This window comes from Chiloscyllium plagiosum, unplaced genomic scaffold, assembly GCF_037043375.1.
Source record: "Chiloscyllium plagiosum isolate Xiang-an unplaced genomic scaffold, Cpla_swu_hap1 HiC_scaffold_45, whole genome shotgun sequence".
NCBI classification, from domain to species: domain Eukaryota; kingdom Metazoa; phylum Chordata; class Chondrichthyes; order Orectolobiformes; family Hemiscylliidae; genus Chiloscyllium; species Chiloscyllium plagiosum.
In genome coordinates this window covers 18759778-18776400 of record NW_028270183.1, presented here as the reverse complement: position 1 = coordinate 18776400, position 16623 = coordinate 18759778, and the positions used below count along the sequence as shown (strand labels likewise).

Sequence of the window (16623 nt, the reverse complement as noted above, 5' to 3'; positions counted from 1 at the left end):
TAACACTACGGGCAAGCTGTCTGAGGACCTTTACTTTTTTTCTTTCTAAGTGCGGTGGTGCTTATTTTTTCCCCCAGCACCCATGGTGTGTGTGTGCAGGTGGGAGACACAGTGAAACACACAAAGTGCACGAATCTTTATTCAATTTCCACCACCAGGAAGATAGGAAAACACCTGGGTGGCCAGTGACAAACACTGCCCTTCACATCAAAGTGGTGCTGTTATATTTTTTTTAATCAAAGGACAGTGAACACTCTGGTTCTTTTTTTTTTTCTTTTTTTTTATTTTAACCCCCACACTACCACCTAAGTGCGGTAAGAAATTGACTGGAGTGAGCGCGACGTGATTTGAACACGCAACCTTCTGATGTGGAGTTAGACGCGCTACTGTTGCGCCACAAACACACGGTCGGTCTTGGCAGTTGCATTAGAATCCCTATAAGCATGGAAGGGACAATTCGGCCCATCCCATCCTCACCGACCCACCCAAACCCACTTTCATAATCCTGTAACTTTGCCTTACCAATGGCTAATCCACCCTAACCTGCACATCTTTGGATTGTGGGAGGAAACCCACACAGACACAGGGAGAATGTGCAAATTCCACATACACAGCTGCCTGAGGCTGGAATTGAACCTGGGTCCCTGGCGCTGTGAGGCAGCAGTGCTAACCACTGAGCCACTCTGCCACATCAAGGGGCCCATAGTTACCATTTGAACTGGCCACAACACGACTGGTTACTGTTATTCCCCGCTGATTAGAAGGGGAATGCAGAGGATTCACCCAACCCCATTCTATTCCGATAGCTCCCAGTTCCATTCGGGGACATTTGAATATTGATACTGAGGAAAAACAGCCATGACAACAAAAGAATCAATTTGACTGCAGGTCAAGCTTTTCAATAGCAGAAAGATGTGAGAAAAGCAGTAAAACCTGCAGATAAAATACAAATGTGCAATTAAATTGGACATTTCGTGGGATCTCACAGCAAGTTTGAGATTGACCACTCTAGCCTTCCTCAGATCCTTCTTTAGTTTCACAGGTCAGCACAACATCGAGGACCGAAGGGCCTGTACTGTGCTGTAATGTTCTCTGTTCTATGTCCTTCCTCTACCGATCTCTCTCTCTGACACTATCAGTCTTACCACCTCCCATTCGGCCTCCATACCACCTCCAGTATTGGCCCCAAAAACTCTCTTCCCCTCCGACACCACTCCCCACCCATAATCCTCCTGGTTTACCATTGGGCCAGAGCCTTCGCTGTCATCCGGTTTTGTGATGAGGCCGAATGGAGCGAGATAAACTCCGGAGCAGATCCAGAGACCCAGAGAGCGAGCCTGCACCACCCTTCCTCACTCCAATAATGGAACACATTCCCACAGTCCCCTGGAGGAGAGAGTGGGTGAGGGAACACCTCATCCTGTTGGGTCACCCTCCCTACTTTGTACCTTTCTGCTATTGTTCTCATACAATAGCTCAGAGTTGCAGAATATATTAAGTAACTGGCCCCAAGGGAAAGTAAGTTTGGCAGGAGCATCAGTGAAAGTATAACATTCAGAGGATTGTGCAGAAGCAGACTCTCTGAAGGAAGGTCCTGGTTTAGTGCCAATCTCTGACTTTTCCCCTGTCATCCCATCCCTTTGCTTCTATCTAAGTCACCATCCAATGCTCCTCCTGAATCCCATGATTGAACCTTCCTCCCAGGCAGTGCCTTCCAGAAATTGCCCAGGGAGTTTGAAGCTAAGATCTACAGAGTCTTGTAAGAATCAGCATGTTGCATATTAACTTTACCCCTTGATTAATTGCTCTGTTTATGATTGTAATAAACACATGACTCTGGAACAAGATTCCCTCTCATCTCTGAGTATTGGACAGCTAATCTAATCTCACCCCGTCAAAATGGCAGCAGAGTAGAGTTTCTAAGCTGGAGCTTATCCACTCTGTCCATTTCTTTTCTTCTTGCTCTTTGAATGGTTTTTGTTCTCTTTACTTACCTCAAGTGCACTCCTGGTCTCAAGAGGAAGCCCAGAACAGGCTCCCTGCTTTAGAACTTTCGGACTGTAATGCTGAACCTTTCCCTTTATTTCTTTAGTTTTCTAATTTATACCGAATATTTGGTACTTCAATGTCCTTCTACCTTAAATGGCGCTAAAAATGGCAACTTTGCCCACTTTTCTCCGTTCTCCTGTACTTGTGGCAATCAAACCTTATTCTAATTCGCGTATGAGTGACTGTAGATACATTATTGTTAGCTTTTTTATTCATTCAAGGGATTGTGGGTAGGCTGTTATCTATTGCCCACCTCCAGTTGCTTAGAGGATAGCTAACGTTGCTGTGGGTCAGGTGTCACATGTAGGCCGGACCAGCTAAGAATGGCAGATTTTCTTCCCTGAAAGACATTAGTGAACGAGATAGGTTTTTACTTCGATCATCATGAGACTAGCCTTTTATTTATTGAATTCAAATGTCACCACCTGCCATGGTGGGATTCCAACCCATGCTCCCATTAGCCCAAGATTCTGGGTTATTAGTCCAGTGGCCATAATATGATCCGGCTTCCCCTGAGCAATTGTTTCGGAATGTAAGGTATTTGTATTTAAATATTGTATTTCTGATCTTCAAAATAATTCCAATTCAACACTTTCTGAATTCTTGCCACTTTTGATCAATATTTGTCCCACACACTGCATTCAGAGAGAGAGCTGATATAATCACAGCCATCTATTCGGCACAGATAGTTTCTAGTACACTGGCAAAACTATGGCACATTGACCGGCAGAATTATAACCGTCTTGTGTATACTAAGTTAAAGGCACAGCAAGTGCACGCCGAAACAGAGCCAAGACTTGCCTTCAAAGCATAGAGCAAACAGTAATCTTAGACCAGGTTAAACCACCACCAGTCCTCTCTCTCTAATGAGAGGGAACCCTACGGTCTGGTAAGACCATTGACTTGACTGTAGCACAGTTTCCCCGTGTTCCAGGCCCACTCTGGGACTTCATAGCCAAATTAGGTGCGTCCATAGTATGACCGTGTTCAGTGAGTGTCAACTCCGCGAGTGAAAGAAACGTGTCTGAATACATTAGAGAACAAACAGGAGGTTTTGCCTTAATCCCCTCTGCTTGGCTCTCCACTTACTTTAGGGAGTTCCTTAAAAACTCTCCACCTGTGATCAGGGCTTTGTGACTCTGGTGTGTCTGACTGCACGTCAGAGAGATACTCCTGTGGCTTTAATGCTTCCCCCATATCGATGCTTTATTGATAGATACACACAGTCTATACCGTACTGTACTTTATTAGTCCGCCTCTCCCATGGCACACTATTCACAGTCTCTTGTATGTGACTGCTGATATCCAAGTTATGATTTGGAGATGACGGTGTTGGACTGGGGTGTACAAAGTTAAAAATCACACAACACCAGGCTATAGTCCAACAGGTTTAATTGGAAGCACTAGCTTTCGGAGCGACGCCCCTTCATCTGATGAAGGAGCAGCGCTCCGAAAGCTAGTGTTTCCAATTAAATCTGTTGGACTATAACCTGGTGCTGTGTGATTTTTAACTTTGGATATCCAAGTTACATCATGACATTAATTACAATTCCATGTTTATGCACAGGTTCATAGGACATAGGAGCGAAAATAGGCCATTCAGCCCTTCATTGGCTGATCTGATAATCTCGCTGCTCCTTCATCAGGTAGTTGTGGAGAATAAGACCATAAAACACAGAATTTATAGTCACAGTACAGTGTCATGGAGATGTCATGATACAGATAACAATTTTAGATTCAATCTTTCTTCTTTTAGAATGGGATGTGCTGGTTTATGTTCTTTGATACGTAAATCCCAGAACTTCTTTTATATTAATTATCAAGATATCTCTAGCATTTATAACAATAGTGCCATCTCAGCTCAGACAATGCTTTAAGGTGTGAGGTCTGTCTGTGTCTGACAATAAAGCTGAAGTTATCTTGAGAATGGAACTTAAAAGGACTTCTGGGATTTACATAATAAAGAACCGAAACTAGCATGTCCCATTTCAAAAGATGAAAGATTTAATCTCAATTTGTTTAATGTATCATTACAGCTCTGTGACACTGTAAGCCTTTTGTTATAAATTCTGTGTTTTATGTTATGTCTTATGTTCCTGTTTGACAACCAGCTGATGAAGAGGTAACGCCTCAAAAACTAGTGCTTCCAAACAAACCTGTTGGACTCTCACCCGGTGTGTGTTTGTTTTAATCTTTTAGAAAGTTTGCAGGTTTTGGTTCATTATTATGTAAGTCTCAGAACTCCTTTCAAGTCACATTTTCGAGACAACTTAACGTTTTATTAAAAAAAGGTGACAGCTCAGAACATGTATTAAAGGTGTGAGGTTAGAGTCTGTGTGTATTCCATCTTGAGTCAGACTGGTTCTATTTCCAAAGTAGGAATTTATAAAATGTTGACTAGATTATAAACAACATTGACTGCCCACAGACTGTGCGCTTTTTGAACAAAATAGAATATATCTGCAAATACAATTCCGCAAATGTAAATTAATCCCAGTGACTTGCATAGGCAAGAGAGAGAGAGAGAGAGAGAGTGTGTGTGTGTGTGGGCGTGTGTGAGTGTGAGAGAGAGGGAGAGAGTGCGTGTGTATGTGTGTGTGTGTGTGGGCGTGTGTGAGTGTGAGAGAGAGGGAGAGAGTGCGTGTGTGTGTGTGAGAGAGTGTGAGAGAGAGGGAGAGAGTGTGTGTGTTTGTGCATGTGGGAGTGTGAGTCTGTGTGTGTGTGTGGGAGAGAGGGAGAGAGAGTGTGTGTGTGCATGCGTGTACGTGCTTGATAGAGTGTGTGCATAAGTGTGATGGAGTATCACCCTGTGAGAGGGTGTGCACATGGGTGTGAGTGTGGGGTGTGTGTGTGTCTGAGAGAGAGGGTCTGTGTGAGTGTGCGAGTATGTAAGAGTGTGTGTGTATTTGTGCTTGTGTGTAAGTGTACAGACATATTCTAACCTCACACCTTTGTCTGAGCTGAGATATTAACCTATTTTATAAAATCTTAAGACATCTTGGGAATGTGACTTGAAAGAAGTTCAGACTGGAGGCCTGTGACCAGTGAAGTGCCACAAGGATCGGTGCTGGGCCCTCTACTTTTTGTCATTTATATAAATGATTTGGATGCGAGCATAAGAGGTACAGGTAGTAAGTTTGCAGATGACACCAAAATTGGAGGTGTAGTGGACAGCGAAGAGGGTTACCTCAGATTACAACAGGATCTGGACCAGATGGGCCAATGGGCTGAGAAGTGGCAGATGGAGTTTAATTCAGATAAATGCGAGGTGCTGCATTTTGGGAAAGCAAATCTTAGCAGGACTTATACACTTAATGGTAAGGTCCTAGAGAGTGTTGCTGAACAAAGAGACCTTGGAGTGCAGGTTCATAGCTCCTTGAAAGTGGAGTCACAGGTCGATAGGATAGTGAAGAAGGCATTTGGTATGCTTTCCTTTATTGGTCAGAGTATTGAGTACAGGAGTTGGGAGGTCATGTTGCGGCTGTACAGGACATTGGTTAGGCCACTGTTGGAATATTGCGTGCAATTCTGGTCTCCTTCCTATCGGAAAGATGTTGTGAAACTTGAAAGGGTTCAGAAAAGATTTACAAGGATTAGATTAGATTAGATTACTTACAGTGTGGAAACAGGCCCTTCGGCCCAACAAGTCCACACCGTCCCGCCGAAGCACAACCCACCCATACCCCTACATTTACCCCTTACCTAACACTACGGGCAATTTAGCATGGCCAATTCACCTGACCTGCACATCTTTGGACTGTGGGAGGAAACCGGAGCACCCGGAGGAAACCCACACAGACACGGGGAGAATGTGCAAACTCCACACAGTCAGTCGCCTGAGGTGGGAATTGAACCCGGGTCTCTGGCGCTGTGAGGCAGCAGCGCTAACCACTGAGCCACCGTGCCACCCATTGTGCCACCGTGCCGCCCATAATGTTGCCAGGGTTGGAGGATTTGAGCTATAGGGAGAGGCTGAACAGGCTGGGGCTGTTTTCCCTGGAGCGTTGGAGGCTGAGGGGTGACCTTATAGAGGTTTACAAAATTATGAGGGGCATGGATAGGATAAATAGACAAAGTCTTTTTCCTGGGGTTGGGGAGTGCAGAACTAGAGGGCATGGGTTTAGAGTGAGAGGGGAAAGATATAAAAGAGAGCGAAGGAGCAACTTTTTCACACAGAGGGTGGCACATGTGTGGAATGAGCTGCCAGAGGATGTGGTGGAGGCTGGTACAATTGCAACATTTAAGAGGCATTTGGATGGGTATATGAATAGGAAGGGTTTGGAGGGATATGGGCCGGGTGCTGGCAGGTGGGACTAGATTGGGTTGGGATATCTGGCCGGCATGGACAGGTTGGACCGAAGGGTCTGTTTCCATTCTGTACATCTCTATGACTCTAAGTTCTGAGATTTACATATTAATGAATCGAAACCTGCAACCCATTCTAAAAGATGAAAGGCATAACTGCAATCTAGGTTTGTTTAATATATCACATCAGTTGTATGACACTGTGATCTTTTGTGTAAATTCTGTGGCCTATCATCCTACTCCACCAAGGAGCGGCACTCTGAAAATTTGTACTCCCTCATAAACCTGTTGGACTATAACCTGGTGTCATGTGGGCGGCACGGTGGCACAGTGGTTAGCACTGCTGCCTCACAGCACCAGAGACCCGGGTACAATTCCCGACTCAGGCGACTGACTGTGTGGAGTTTGCACATTCTCCCCGTGTCTGCGTGGGTTTCCTCCGGGTGCTCCGGTTTCCTCCCACAGTCCAAAGATGTGCAGGTCAGGTGAATTCAGGTGAATTGGCCGTGCTAAATTGCCCGTAGTGTTAGGTAATAAGGGGTAAATGTAGGGGAATGGGTGGGTTGCGCTTCGGTGGGTCGGTGTGGACTTGTTGGGCCGAAGGGCCTGTTTCTACACTGTAATTAATCTAATCTAATCTAATGTGATTTCTAACTTTGTCCACTCCAGCCCAACACCTACACATCCTGATAATTCTCAACTCTATTCCCTGCCTGTTCCCTATAACCTTCAATTTCCTTGTTAATTAAAACCCTGTCTGAGGGGTAGAGTTGTCAGAATCCTACCAGACTGCAGGGCTGCTCTCTCATCAGACAGAGAGAAGTAACCGGTGGTGGTTTCGCCTGAGGGTCACCTGAGGGGAGAGGTTGAGAAGGATTGAGGGTTAGTCTTTGGAGGGTCGGTGTGGACTTGCTGGGCTGAAGGGCCTGTTTCCACACTGTAGGGTTTCTAGGATTACAGGTAATCCTTCATGGTAACCTCAGCTGGTGTGGGAATTGAACCCAACACTGTTGGCATCACTCTGCATCACAAACCAACCCACTGCACTAAGCAACTGCTGAGAATAACTGAATAACCCCTCTTACTGACATCCACCTTGATATCCCCTCATGTGATTCAATGTCAACATTTGTCTAATAATGCTTCTCTGGAACATCGGGGTAATCAATCAACATTAAAGGCACTATGTAAATGCATGCTATTATCTTCATTCAATGTGAATAGTTATCCAAGTACCTTCCATTTGGACAGCACGGTGGCTCAGTGGTTAGCACCACTGCCTCACAGCGCCAGGGACCCGGATTCAATCCCACCCTTGGGCGACTGTGTGGAGTTTGCATATTCTCCCTGTGTCTGCGTGGGTTTCCTCCCACAGTCCAAAGATATACAGGTTAGGTGGATTCGCCATGGGTAACGTGGAGTTATGGGTGGAGGGATGGGGTGGGGTGTCTGTGGGTGGGCCAAATGGCCTCTTCCCACATTGTAGGGATTCTATACGAGCTTCGCAATTGGCGAGTCTGGCTGATGTCTGCTGACTGCTTGGGATTGAGACTAGGACGCAGCGATGTTAAAATGTCAGAAATGGGTTCAGACTGTGAAAATGAGCTCAGTACAGTTGCTCAGCGTTGCAACTGAATACAGCTCAGACCTGCAGCAGTTCCCAGCACGTTCACCCACCACAAAACACCAAAGGGTGGTCAGTGTTACTGCACTGAATAGAAACCTTTCCGCAGCACGAGTTACATTCTCCACAGTCACAGACACCCAGAGCACGTCCTAAACACACCAACAGGAAGTCTAATGTAAACCTGTGACCTCCAACACCCAGCAGGACACACATGGGAGCTGGAGAGAAAGGCCATCTGTTCCGAGTCCCAAAGCAATTGTTGACCCTATCCTTATCGTCTCGAGTTGAAATCTTGGATTTGTACAAAGGAGTCACATGCATCTTCCTACAGTGATCAACATACCAGGCTTGGGAAAGGCACCTACACCCTTACAGGAAAGTTTCTTCCAGTAACACGATCAGAGAAAGCGGATGTTTCACTAACCTTAATTCATCTTACCTTAATCAATGCATTCTTCCATTCCCAGCCTCCCTCATAAACTTTGCAAGATTCCCATTAAATACCCCTGGATTATTCACCTCCGCCAACCCAATATTGACATATGAAACACATTCAAAGTAGTTCCTCTTGAAGTCCTTATTGGATTTGTCAGTCGTTATCATCGTCGGTCCTCGTTTCAAGTGGCAGCACTTTCTCAATGTCTCTGCCCTCATCAAAAACCCTTTCATGACCACATCACTCACTCTTTTTCTAGGCAAAAACATTCAGGTCCCAGACTGGGGCTATCTCCAATTTGGTAATCTCTCTCATCAGGGATTGATCTGCGGATGTAGACTTTAGCAGCTGCCGTGCTGGGATGGGATAGGAATTGGAATAAGGGCTGAAGGAGCTTCCCATGTGGGAAAAACCCTGCAGTACTTATGTGCTTCAATTGATGAGCGGTTACAATGCGTCACAGGCTCTACAAACTGCCTCGAGATTTCCCCAGTGCCAAGTTAGCCTCCTGATTAAGACTGGTCCAAGTGTCATATTCTAACAGAAGCTCTCTCTTTTTCTAGCATTGTTCCTCTGCACCCTTGTGGGTTGGTGTTCATCTATCCCGACTCCATGTGCTCCAGGAGGAACAAGCAGGAATGGACAGTGTGGTGTGAAAGGTAAGGGAACCATCACTGGCACACACTCACTGACAATAGAAATCAACCCTCACATCAATCATAGAAAATAGCAACAGGGAGGAGGCCATTCAGCCCTTCGAGCCCGCTCCGCCATTCAGTATGATCATGGCTGAGCATCCAACTCAATCCCCTGTTCCCACTTTCACTCTTCAGCCCTAAGAGCTATATCTATTTGATAGAACATAAAACAGTACAGCACAGGAACAGGCCCTTCAGCCCACCATGTCTGTGCTATCCATGATGCCTTTCTAAAACAATCCCAACTGCCTGTACATGGTCTATATACTTCTGTTCCCTGCCTGTTGATGTGTCCATATAAATGCCTTTTAAATGTTGCACTTATTTTGTTATTAAATTCATGTGGGCAGCTTTGGCTAGGTATTTATTGCCCAAAGGGCAGCTGAGAGGCATAGAGTCATAGAAGCGTACAGCATGGAAACAGACCCTTCAGTCCAACCTGTCCATGCCAACCAGATATCTAATCCAACCAAGTCCCACCTGCTAGCACCCAGCCCATATCCCTCCAAACCCTTCCTATTCATATACCCATCCACGTGCCTTTTAAATGTTGCAATTGTACCAGCCTCCACCACTTCCTCTAGCAGCTCATTCCATACACGTACCATCCTATGTATGCAAAAGTTGCCCCTTAGGTCCCTTTTATATCTTTCCCCTCTCACCCTAACCCTATGCCCTCTAGTTCTGGACTCCCCCACCCCAGGGAAGAGACTTCATCCATTTACCCTATCCATGCCCCTCATGATTTTGTAAACCTCTATAAGGTCACCCCTCAGCCTCCGATGCTCCAGGGAAAACAGCCCCAGCCTGTTCAGCCTGTCCCTATAGCTCAAATCCTCCAACCCTGGCAACCTCACCTTGACCTCTTTCCACCTATCACATTTCCAACGCCCCTCCTCCAAGTCCCTCCTCCCTACCTTTTATCTTCTCCTGCTGAACACTCTCTGCTCATTCCTGAAGAAAGGCCTGTGCCCGAAACGTCAAATCTCCTGTTCCCTGGATGCTGCCTGACCTGCTGTGCTGTTCCAGCAATAAAGTTTCAACCCTGGCAACATCCTTGTAAATCTTTTCTGAACCTTTTGAAGTTTTACAACATCCTTCCGATAGGAAGGAGACCAGACTACATCGCTGCGGGTCTGGAGTCACATGTAGGCCAGACCAGGTAAGGATAGCAGTTTCCTTCCCTGAAGGACATGAGTGAATCAGGTGGTCACCATTAGACCTTAACTCCAGATCACATAAGTTCAATTCAGGTTCCACCATCTGTTGTCACAGGATTTGAACCCAAGTCCCCCAAAATGTTAGCTAGGCTTCTGGATGAATAAGCTGTTGACAATACCACTGGGCCATTGCCTCCACTGTGTCTAATACCTGCCCTGAGCAGGGTGTGCTAGGCCCCCAAACACCCTCTGTGTAAAAGAAATGCCTCACACATCTCCTTTAAACATAGCCCCTCTCTTAATTCCGACAGTACTGCTTCCTTGTTTAATCATGATTTAGTGATTAATCATTCTGGAACTGAAACAGGATGTTTTATGCTTGAGGTGTAATTAGAAATTTACACACTTGAAAGCCATAAGGCAAAGGTTTGTTCTTCCACTGATCTTTACAAACACGATTAAGCTTGTCATTCACATCTCGTGGAGGAAAGCCTCTGACTTTCTCTTCCTCTGTCCACCTCACCCCTTTCTCCCTGAGTCTTCCTTGCCTTCTGCTTGACTACTCGAGCTCCCCTGCTCGCTGTCCTCTCTTGCCGATCTGTTAGAGAGGTCAGCTTATAAAATATGATACACCTCTCAATTAGGGAGATATAACTGGATAAGCCTAACCTTTAACTTGGTTGTGGACACCAGTGAAACCCATACATCCAGCAAAAGTTATATTTGCTATTGGCTCCAATCTTGCTGAGTTTTCATGTTATATGCCAGCTCTGAAGATATCTCACCAACCTTTGCTCCTGACCGATTTTTAATCACCGCACGGATTTACAGTTAGCGCTGAGACTTGCAAGCACACAATTTAAATTAATTCAGGTCTCCTTCGACAGGAGAGTGGTGCGTTTAGTCACTTATCTCAGGAAGGATAGAGTGACCTTGGAATGGAGGCAAAACAGATTAACCGGAATGAGACCAGGATTGAAAGGGTTTGATAAAGAAAGCAGGTTGCTAACATTAGGCTTATATTTCCCTGGACAACAAGGATTTAGGGATCATTTAACTGTCATTTTCTAGGTTTGACTGGGCAAGGTTCTTTCCTCTGGTCATAGAATCCCTACAGTGTGGAAGCAGGCCATTCAGCCCATCAAGGGGTAGCACAGTTCACTCAGTGGTTAACACTGCTGCCTCACAGAGTTTGATCCCAGCCTCGGGCGACTGTCTGTGTAGAATTTGCATGTTCTCCCTGTGGGTTTCCTCCCAAAATCCAAAGATGGGCAGGTAGGGTGAATCGGCTAAATTGCCCATATTGTGTCAAGGGAAACGTCAAGTAAGAGGTTAGGGGAATAGGTCTGGGTGGGATACTGTTTGGAGGTTCAGTGTAGGCTTATTGGGCTGAATGGCCTGTTTAAACACTGTAGGGATTCTGCGATGTTCACACTGAGCTGCTGAAGAGCATTACACCCATTCTCACCCCTGCATTTCCCATGGCTAACCCACCAAGCATATCCCTGAACACTATGGGCAATTTAGCGCAGTCAATCCACCTCACCTGCACATCTCTGGACTGTGGGAGGAAGCCCACGGGGAGGACATGCAAATTCTACACAGTCAACTGAGGGTGGAATCGAACCTGGGCCCCTGGTGCTGTGAGGCAGCAGTGCTAACCACTGAGGCACCTTGCCACTTCCTCTTGTGGGCGCTGCGAGTGCAGAACAGGTGTGTACAGCCTTAAAGGGAGTGCTCAGGCGGATAGAGGTCCTGATGGAAACTACCAGCCCACACAGAGATAATGGAAGTCAGCATGGGACTCTCATTCTATGTCTCTGTCTCTCTCCCACCTCCACCACCTCCAAAGGAGCTAGAAGGAGAGGCTAGAAAAACTTGGTTGTTTTCTCTGGAGCAATTGCGGTGGGGGGAGGGGGGAGGGGGCTGAGGGGAGACTTGATAGAATTTTGTAAAATTACGAGAGGCATCGATAGGGTTAATGGTCAGAATCTTTTTCCCAGAGTTGAACTGTCTCATACTAAAGGGACATATGTTTCAGGTGAGAGGGGGCAAGTTCAAGGGAGAGGTGAGGGGCAAGTATTTTACACAGAGAGTGGGAGGAGTCTGGAACACGCTGCCAGTGGTGGTGGTGGAGGCAGATATGATAGGGTTGTTTAAGGGGCTTTTAGACATAAATAAGCAAGGAATGGAGGGAAATGGACCAACGACAGGCAGAAGGGATTAGCTTAATTTGGCGTCAGGTTCAGCACAACATTGTGGGCCGAAGGATTCTGGATTAGTGGTGCTGGAAGAGCACAGCAGTTCAGGCAGCATCCAAGGAGCTTCGAAATCGACGTTTCGGGCAAAAGCCCTTGTGGGCCGAAGGGCCTGTTCCTGTGCTGTCCTGTTCTGTGTTCTACGTTCAACCTGGGAGTGAACTGAAAATTTCAAGGCTGTGATCAGGCACTAACCCACAAGAGGCAGAGGAGTTAGGAATAGGTCAGTGAGCATCGAAACGCGGAACAGACCTGAGAAAGTCGAGGGAGGGGTCGAGTTTGTATTACTCACACCTTCAAAGTGTTAACTTTGTTCAGGATTAAAAATAATCTGAACTCCCGTTGATATGTTGAAATCCTCAAAGCTGACATCCCACTGAAACACCCCTATCAAGTCCCTGTATATCTGTTTTATTTGCAAATTACATGCACTCGAATATGGTTTTACCTCAATCCAGTTTCAATTCTAATTATGTGGCAGGTTGAGGATGATTGCTATAACCTACATCCAGGAGGTTAATCTGATACCTGTTTTAAGATTTTGAGGGACCTTTGAAGTTAGGAGTAATATTATATTCATTGCCCCGGAAACCAGACCTTTTCCAATCCTAAAGAGCTGGGATCTTCTGAGGAACCATCCCAGAAACATTGGTCACATCAACCTTCCACCCTGATTGTTGTCAGTAAGTGTTTAAGCCGGGCGTTGCTGGATGCAGTTTATGTAGCTGTGGTAACATACCCATTTATAGGTACCTTGCTTGTAGCCTTGCAACTTTGTCTGGAGATGGTAGAGGACGCAGCAACATTCCCATTACACGGCTCATCAGAAATCCTGCCTCCTTTTTACCACCAGCCTCGGAAGCTTTTCCGAAAGTTACAGTGAGCAATCGGTGCCCTCAGTCATCAACTCCTGGGGTAGGACTCAAAGCTTCTGGCTCGGAGCCTGGGATGCTACCTACCATAGGCCATTCAGCAGCCCATTGAGTCAGCTCTGCTGTTCAATGAGATCACGGCTGACGTGATAGCCCTCAGGAGAAAGTGAGGACTGCAGATGCTGGAGATTAGAGCCGAGAGTGTGGTGCTGGAAAAGCACGGCAGGTTAGGCAGCATCCAAGGAGCAGGAGAATTGACGTTTTGGGCAAAAGCCCTTTATCAGGAAAATGAATAGTCCTCAGTTCCACTTTCCTGCCTTTTCCCACATGATTCACTCCCCACATTCCTGATGAAGGGCTTATGCCCGAAACGCGACTCTCCTGCTCCTCGGATGCTGCCTGACATGCTGTGCTTTTTCCAGCACCACACTCCTGACTCTGACTCTCCAGCACCTGCAGCCCTCACTTTCTTGCTGTTGATAAGAAAAACTGTCTAGCTCAGCCTTGAACATATTTAATGGGCCAGACGCAACAACCCTTCTGTCTGGTCCCCTAAGCATATCCATGTGGGAGATCTGCAGCCTTTATTGAGTGCTGATTGTATCTGCCTTTCATTGCCTCCCTAGCTCAGAGGAGCAGGTAACAGTCATAACATGTCACCTGTCATCAGGTAACGACAGATTTGATAACGTGCCCTTTGGAACTCTCCAATGCTGCAGCTATCGAGATGGATCATCGCGAATGTGCAGTTGCCGAGATTTCATCTTTTGCCCCCATCTGTGTGAAATAAATAAAATCCATAGGAGTAAACCACATACATATCTGAGATGGGGACGATACTATCCAACCACTGTCACCGAAACAAGGCATGAACTAACCTGCAGGTTTAACATCAAAGCCAGACCAGTTTGTTGCAATCGTGGGTTGTGGGCGGATTCACCTGCTGCTACAGAAACTGAGTGAGAATCATAGAATCCCTGCAGCGCAGACTGAGGCCATTTGGCCCATCGGGTCTGCACTGGCCCTCTAACGAGCATCCCCTCATGCTCTCCCTGGAATCCTACATTTCCCAAGGCTAACCCACCTCTCCCTGGACACTATGGGCAATTTAGCATGGCCAATCCGCCTAACTTTGGATTGTGGGAGGAAACTGGAGCACCCAGAGGAAGCCTGCACAGACACAGGGAGAATATACAAACTCCACACAGACAGTCGCCAGAGGCTGGAATTGAATTCGGGTCACTGGCACCGTGAGGCAGCAATGCTAACCATTGCACCACCATGCCCCCCCTGCACGTGCACTTTGTGCTCACACCTTAGTGCAGCACTAAGGGAATGCTGTCCCTTTGAAGACAGGCATTAAACCGAACACCTTACCTGCTATCCTGGGGTGATTATAATCGCGTCCACGGCACTCTATCCAAGGTCATAGGGGCAGTCCTGGCTAAGTTGTTTTTTTAAATTAATCTCTTGAACCAACACATCACGTACACAGGCATTCCAGTCATTGTTATCTGTGGGATCCTGCTGTGCACCAGACAAGACACCACATTTTCTGCACTGAGTAGTGACAGGTCCAAAACCACTCTGTCAAACATCGGTCACTTGGGGACACTCTCTATATGCAAAGGCCTGGGTGGTGGTGGGGTGGAGAGCGAGAGAGGGACAGCGTGTGAGTATGTGCGTGAGAGAGAGAGAGTATGTGAGTATGTGTGTGTGAGAGAGAGAAAGTGTGTATGTGTGTGAGAGAGAGTGTGTGTGAGCGAGAGAGTGTGTGAGAGTATGTTTGTGTGTGTGAGAGAGAGAGAGTGTGTGAGTATGCATGTGAGAGAGAAAGGGACAGTGTGTGAGTATGTATGTGTGAGAGAGAGAGTGTGTGAGTATGTGTGTGTGCGTGTGTGAGAGAGAGAGGGACAGTGTGTATGTGTGTGTGTGAGAGAGACAGAGAGAGAGACAGAGAGAGATAGAGACAGTGTGTGTGTGTGAGATAGAGAGAGACAGTATGATAATGTGTACTAGCATGAATGACAGGATAATGTGCAAGTGTATGAGAAAATGCAAGAGTGTGTGTATGTGAATATGTGTGTCTGTACCTGAGTGCTAGTATGAGTATACACGTGAAACCGTGCGATTGTGTGTGTGTATGTGACACACTGCAACTGTGTGTGAGTGAGTGAGACAGTGTGAGTGTTTGGTGTGTGTGTGTGTGTATGTGAGACACTGCAAGAGTGTATGTGTTTGAGAGAATGAGACAGTACAAGAGGGTGTGGGAGTGTGTATGTGAGACAATGCAAGTGTGTGTGCATGTCTGAGAATAAGTGAGACAGTACAAAAGTGTATGTGTGTGCATGTGAGTGCATGTGTTTTTGTGTGAGTGTGAGAGTGAGAAAGAGAAAGGAGAAGGTTGCCGGAGATGTTGGCCAGGTATTTCAGTACTGTCACCTCAGGCCATAGTTTCCTGCCCATTCATTCAGATTGATGTGAAATGATAGGTTGGTAAGTACAAACGTGGAAAACCCCAACTAACATGCATGGGAATTGCTGAGCTACAATAGCAGTAACTTTGAAGAGCAGAATGTGTAAATCAGAATAGTGAAGGTCTAATATGAATCAGTGTGGTTGAATACTGATATTAAAAGATTGCGTGAGAATGAGTGGGTGTATGTTAATTGCTTTACTACAAAGACAGGGGAAATACCGTCCAGTTCTCATGGGAGATAGCACATTTATAAAGCCAACTTCTAACTTCAGTAACTGTGGATGTGCACACCATCGATACAAACAGTAAAAAGTGGGAAAGCATCATTTGTAATATTTTAACACGATATACAGTGATACAGAAGACCACACTGACTTGACTACCATCTTTGGCAATGAAGTTTTCAGCCCGTTCCCAAATTATTGAAAATGTTTTCCTGATCATCACGGAATGACAGTGTTCACAAGGTTAAGAATGTTACCACGACATGATAAACTAAAGCTTTCACGTGCCACATTCAGTTTGTACAGGTTAAAAGTTGCAGAAGAATTTGACAAATGCACAGTAAAAGTAGCAGAACAGAGCAGTTGCAGTTGACAGCATGGGAGATTGTTCAATTTGCCTGTGTGTTGCAGAGATTAGTTTCTTAGTTAGCTATGGTAGACTTGTTGGCTCCCTAACTAGTTGCTAATGCACAAACACGCAAGCAAATCAGAGCTGTGCCCACCAGGGTCTGAGT

General features: G+C 46.1%; 1 protein-coding gene across 1 annotated transcript in view; it reads left to right on the top strand.

Moving 5' to 3' along the window:
- The window catches only part of LOC122552179 (adhesion G protein-coupled receptor E3-like), an 87393-nt gene that overhangs the window by 20225 nt on the left and 50545 nt on the right, over nucleotides 1-16623 (top strand). Inside the window, exon 2 of the mRNA XM_087983112.1 lies at nucleotides 8981-9076. Coding sequence (XP_087839238.1) covers nucleotides 8981-9076 — 96 coding nt within the window. The remainder of the gene's footprint in view (nucleotides 1-8980; nucleotides 9077-16623) is intronic.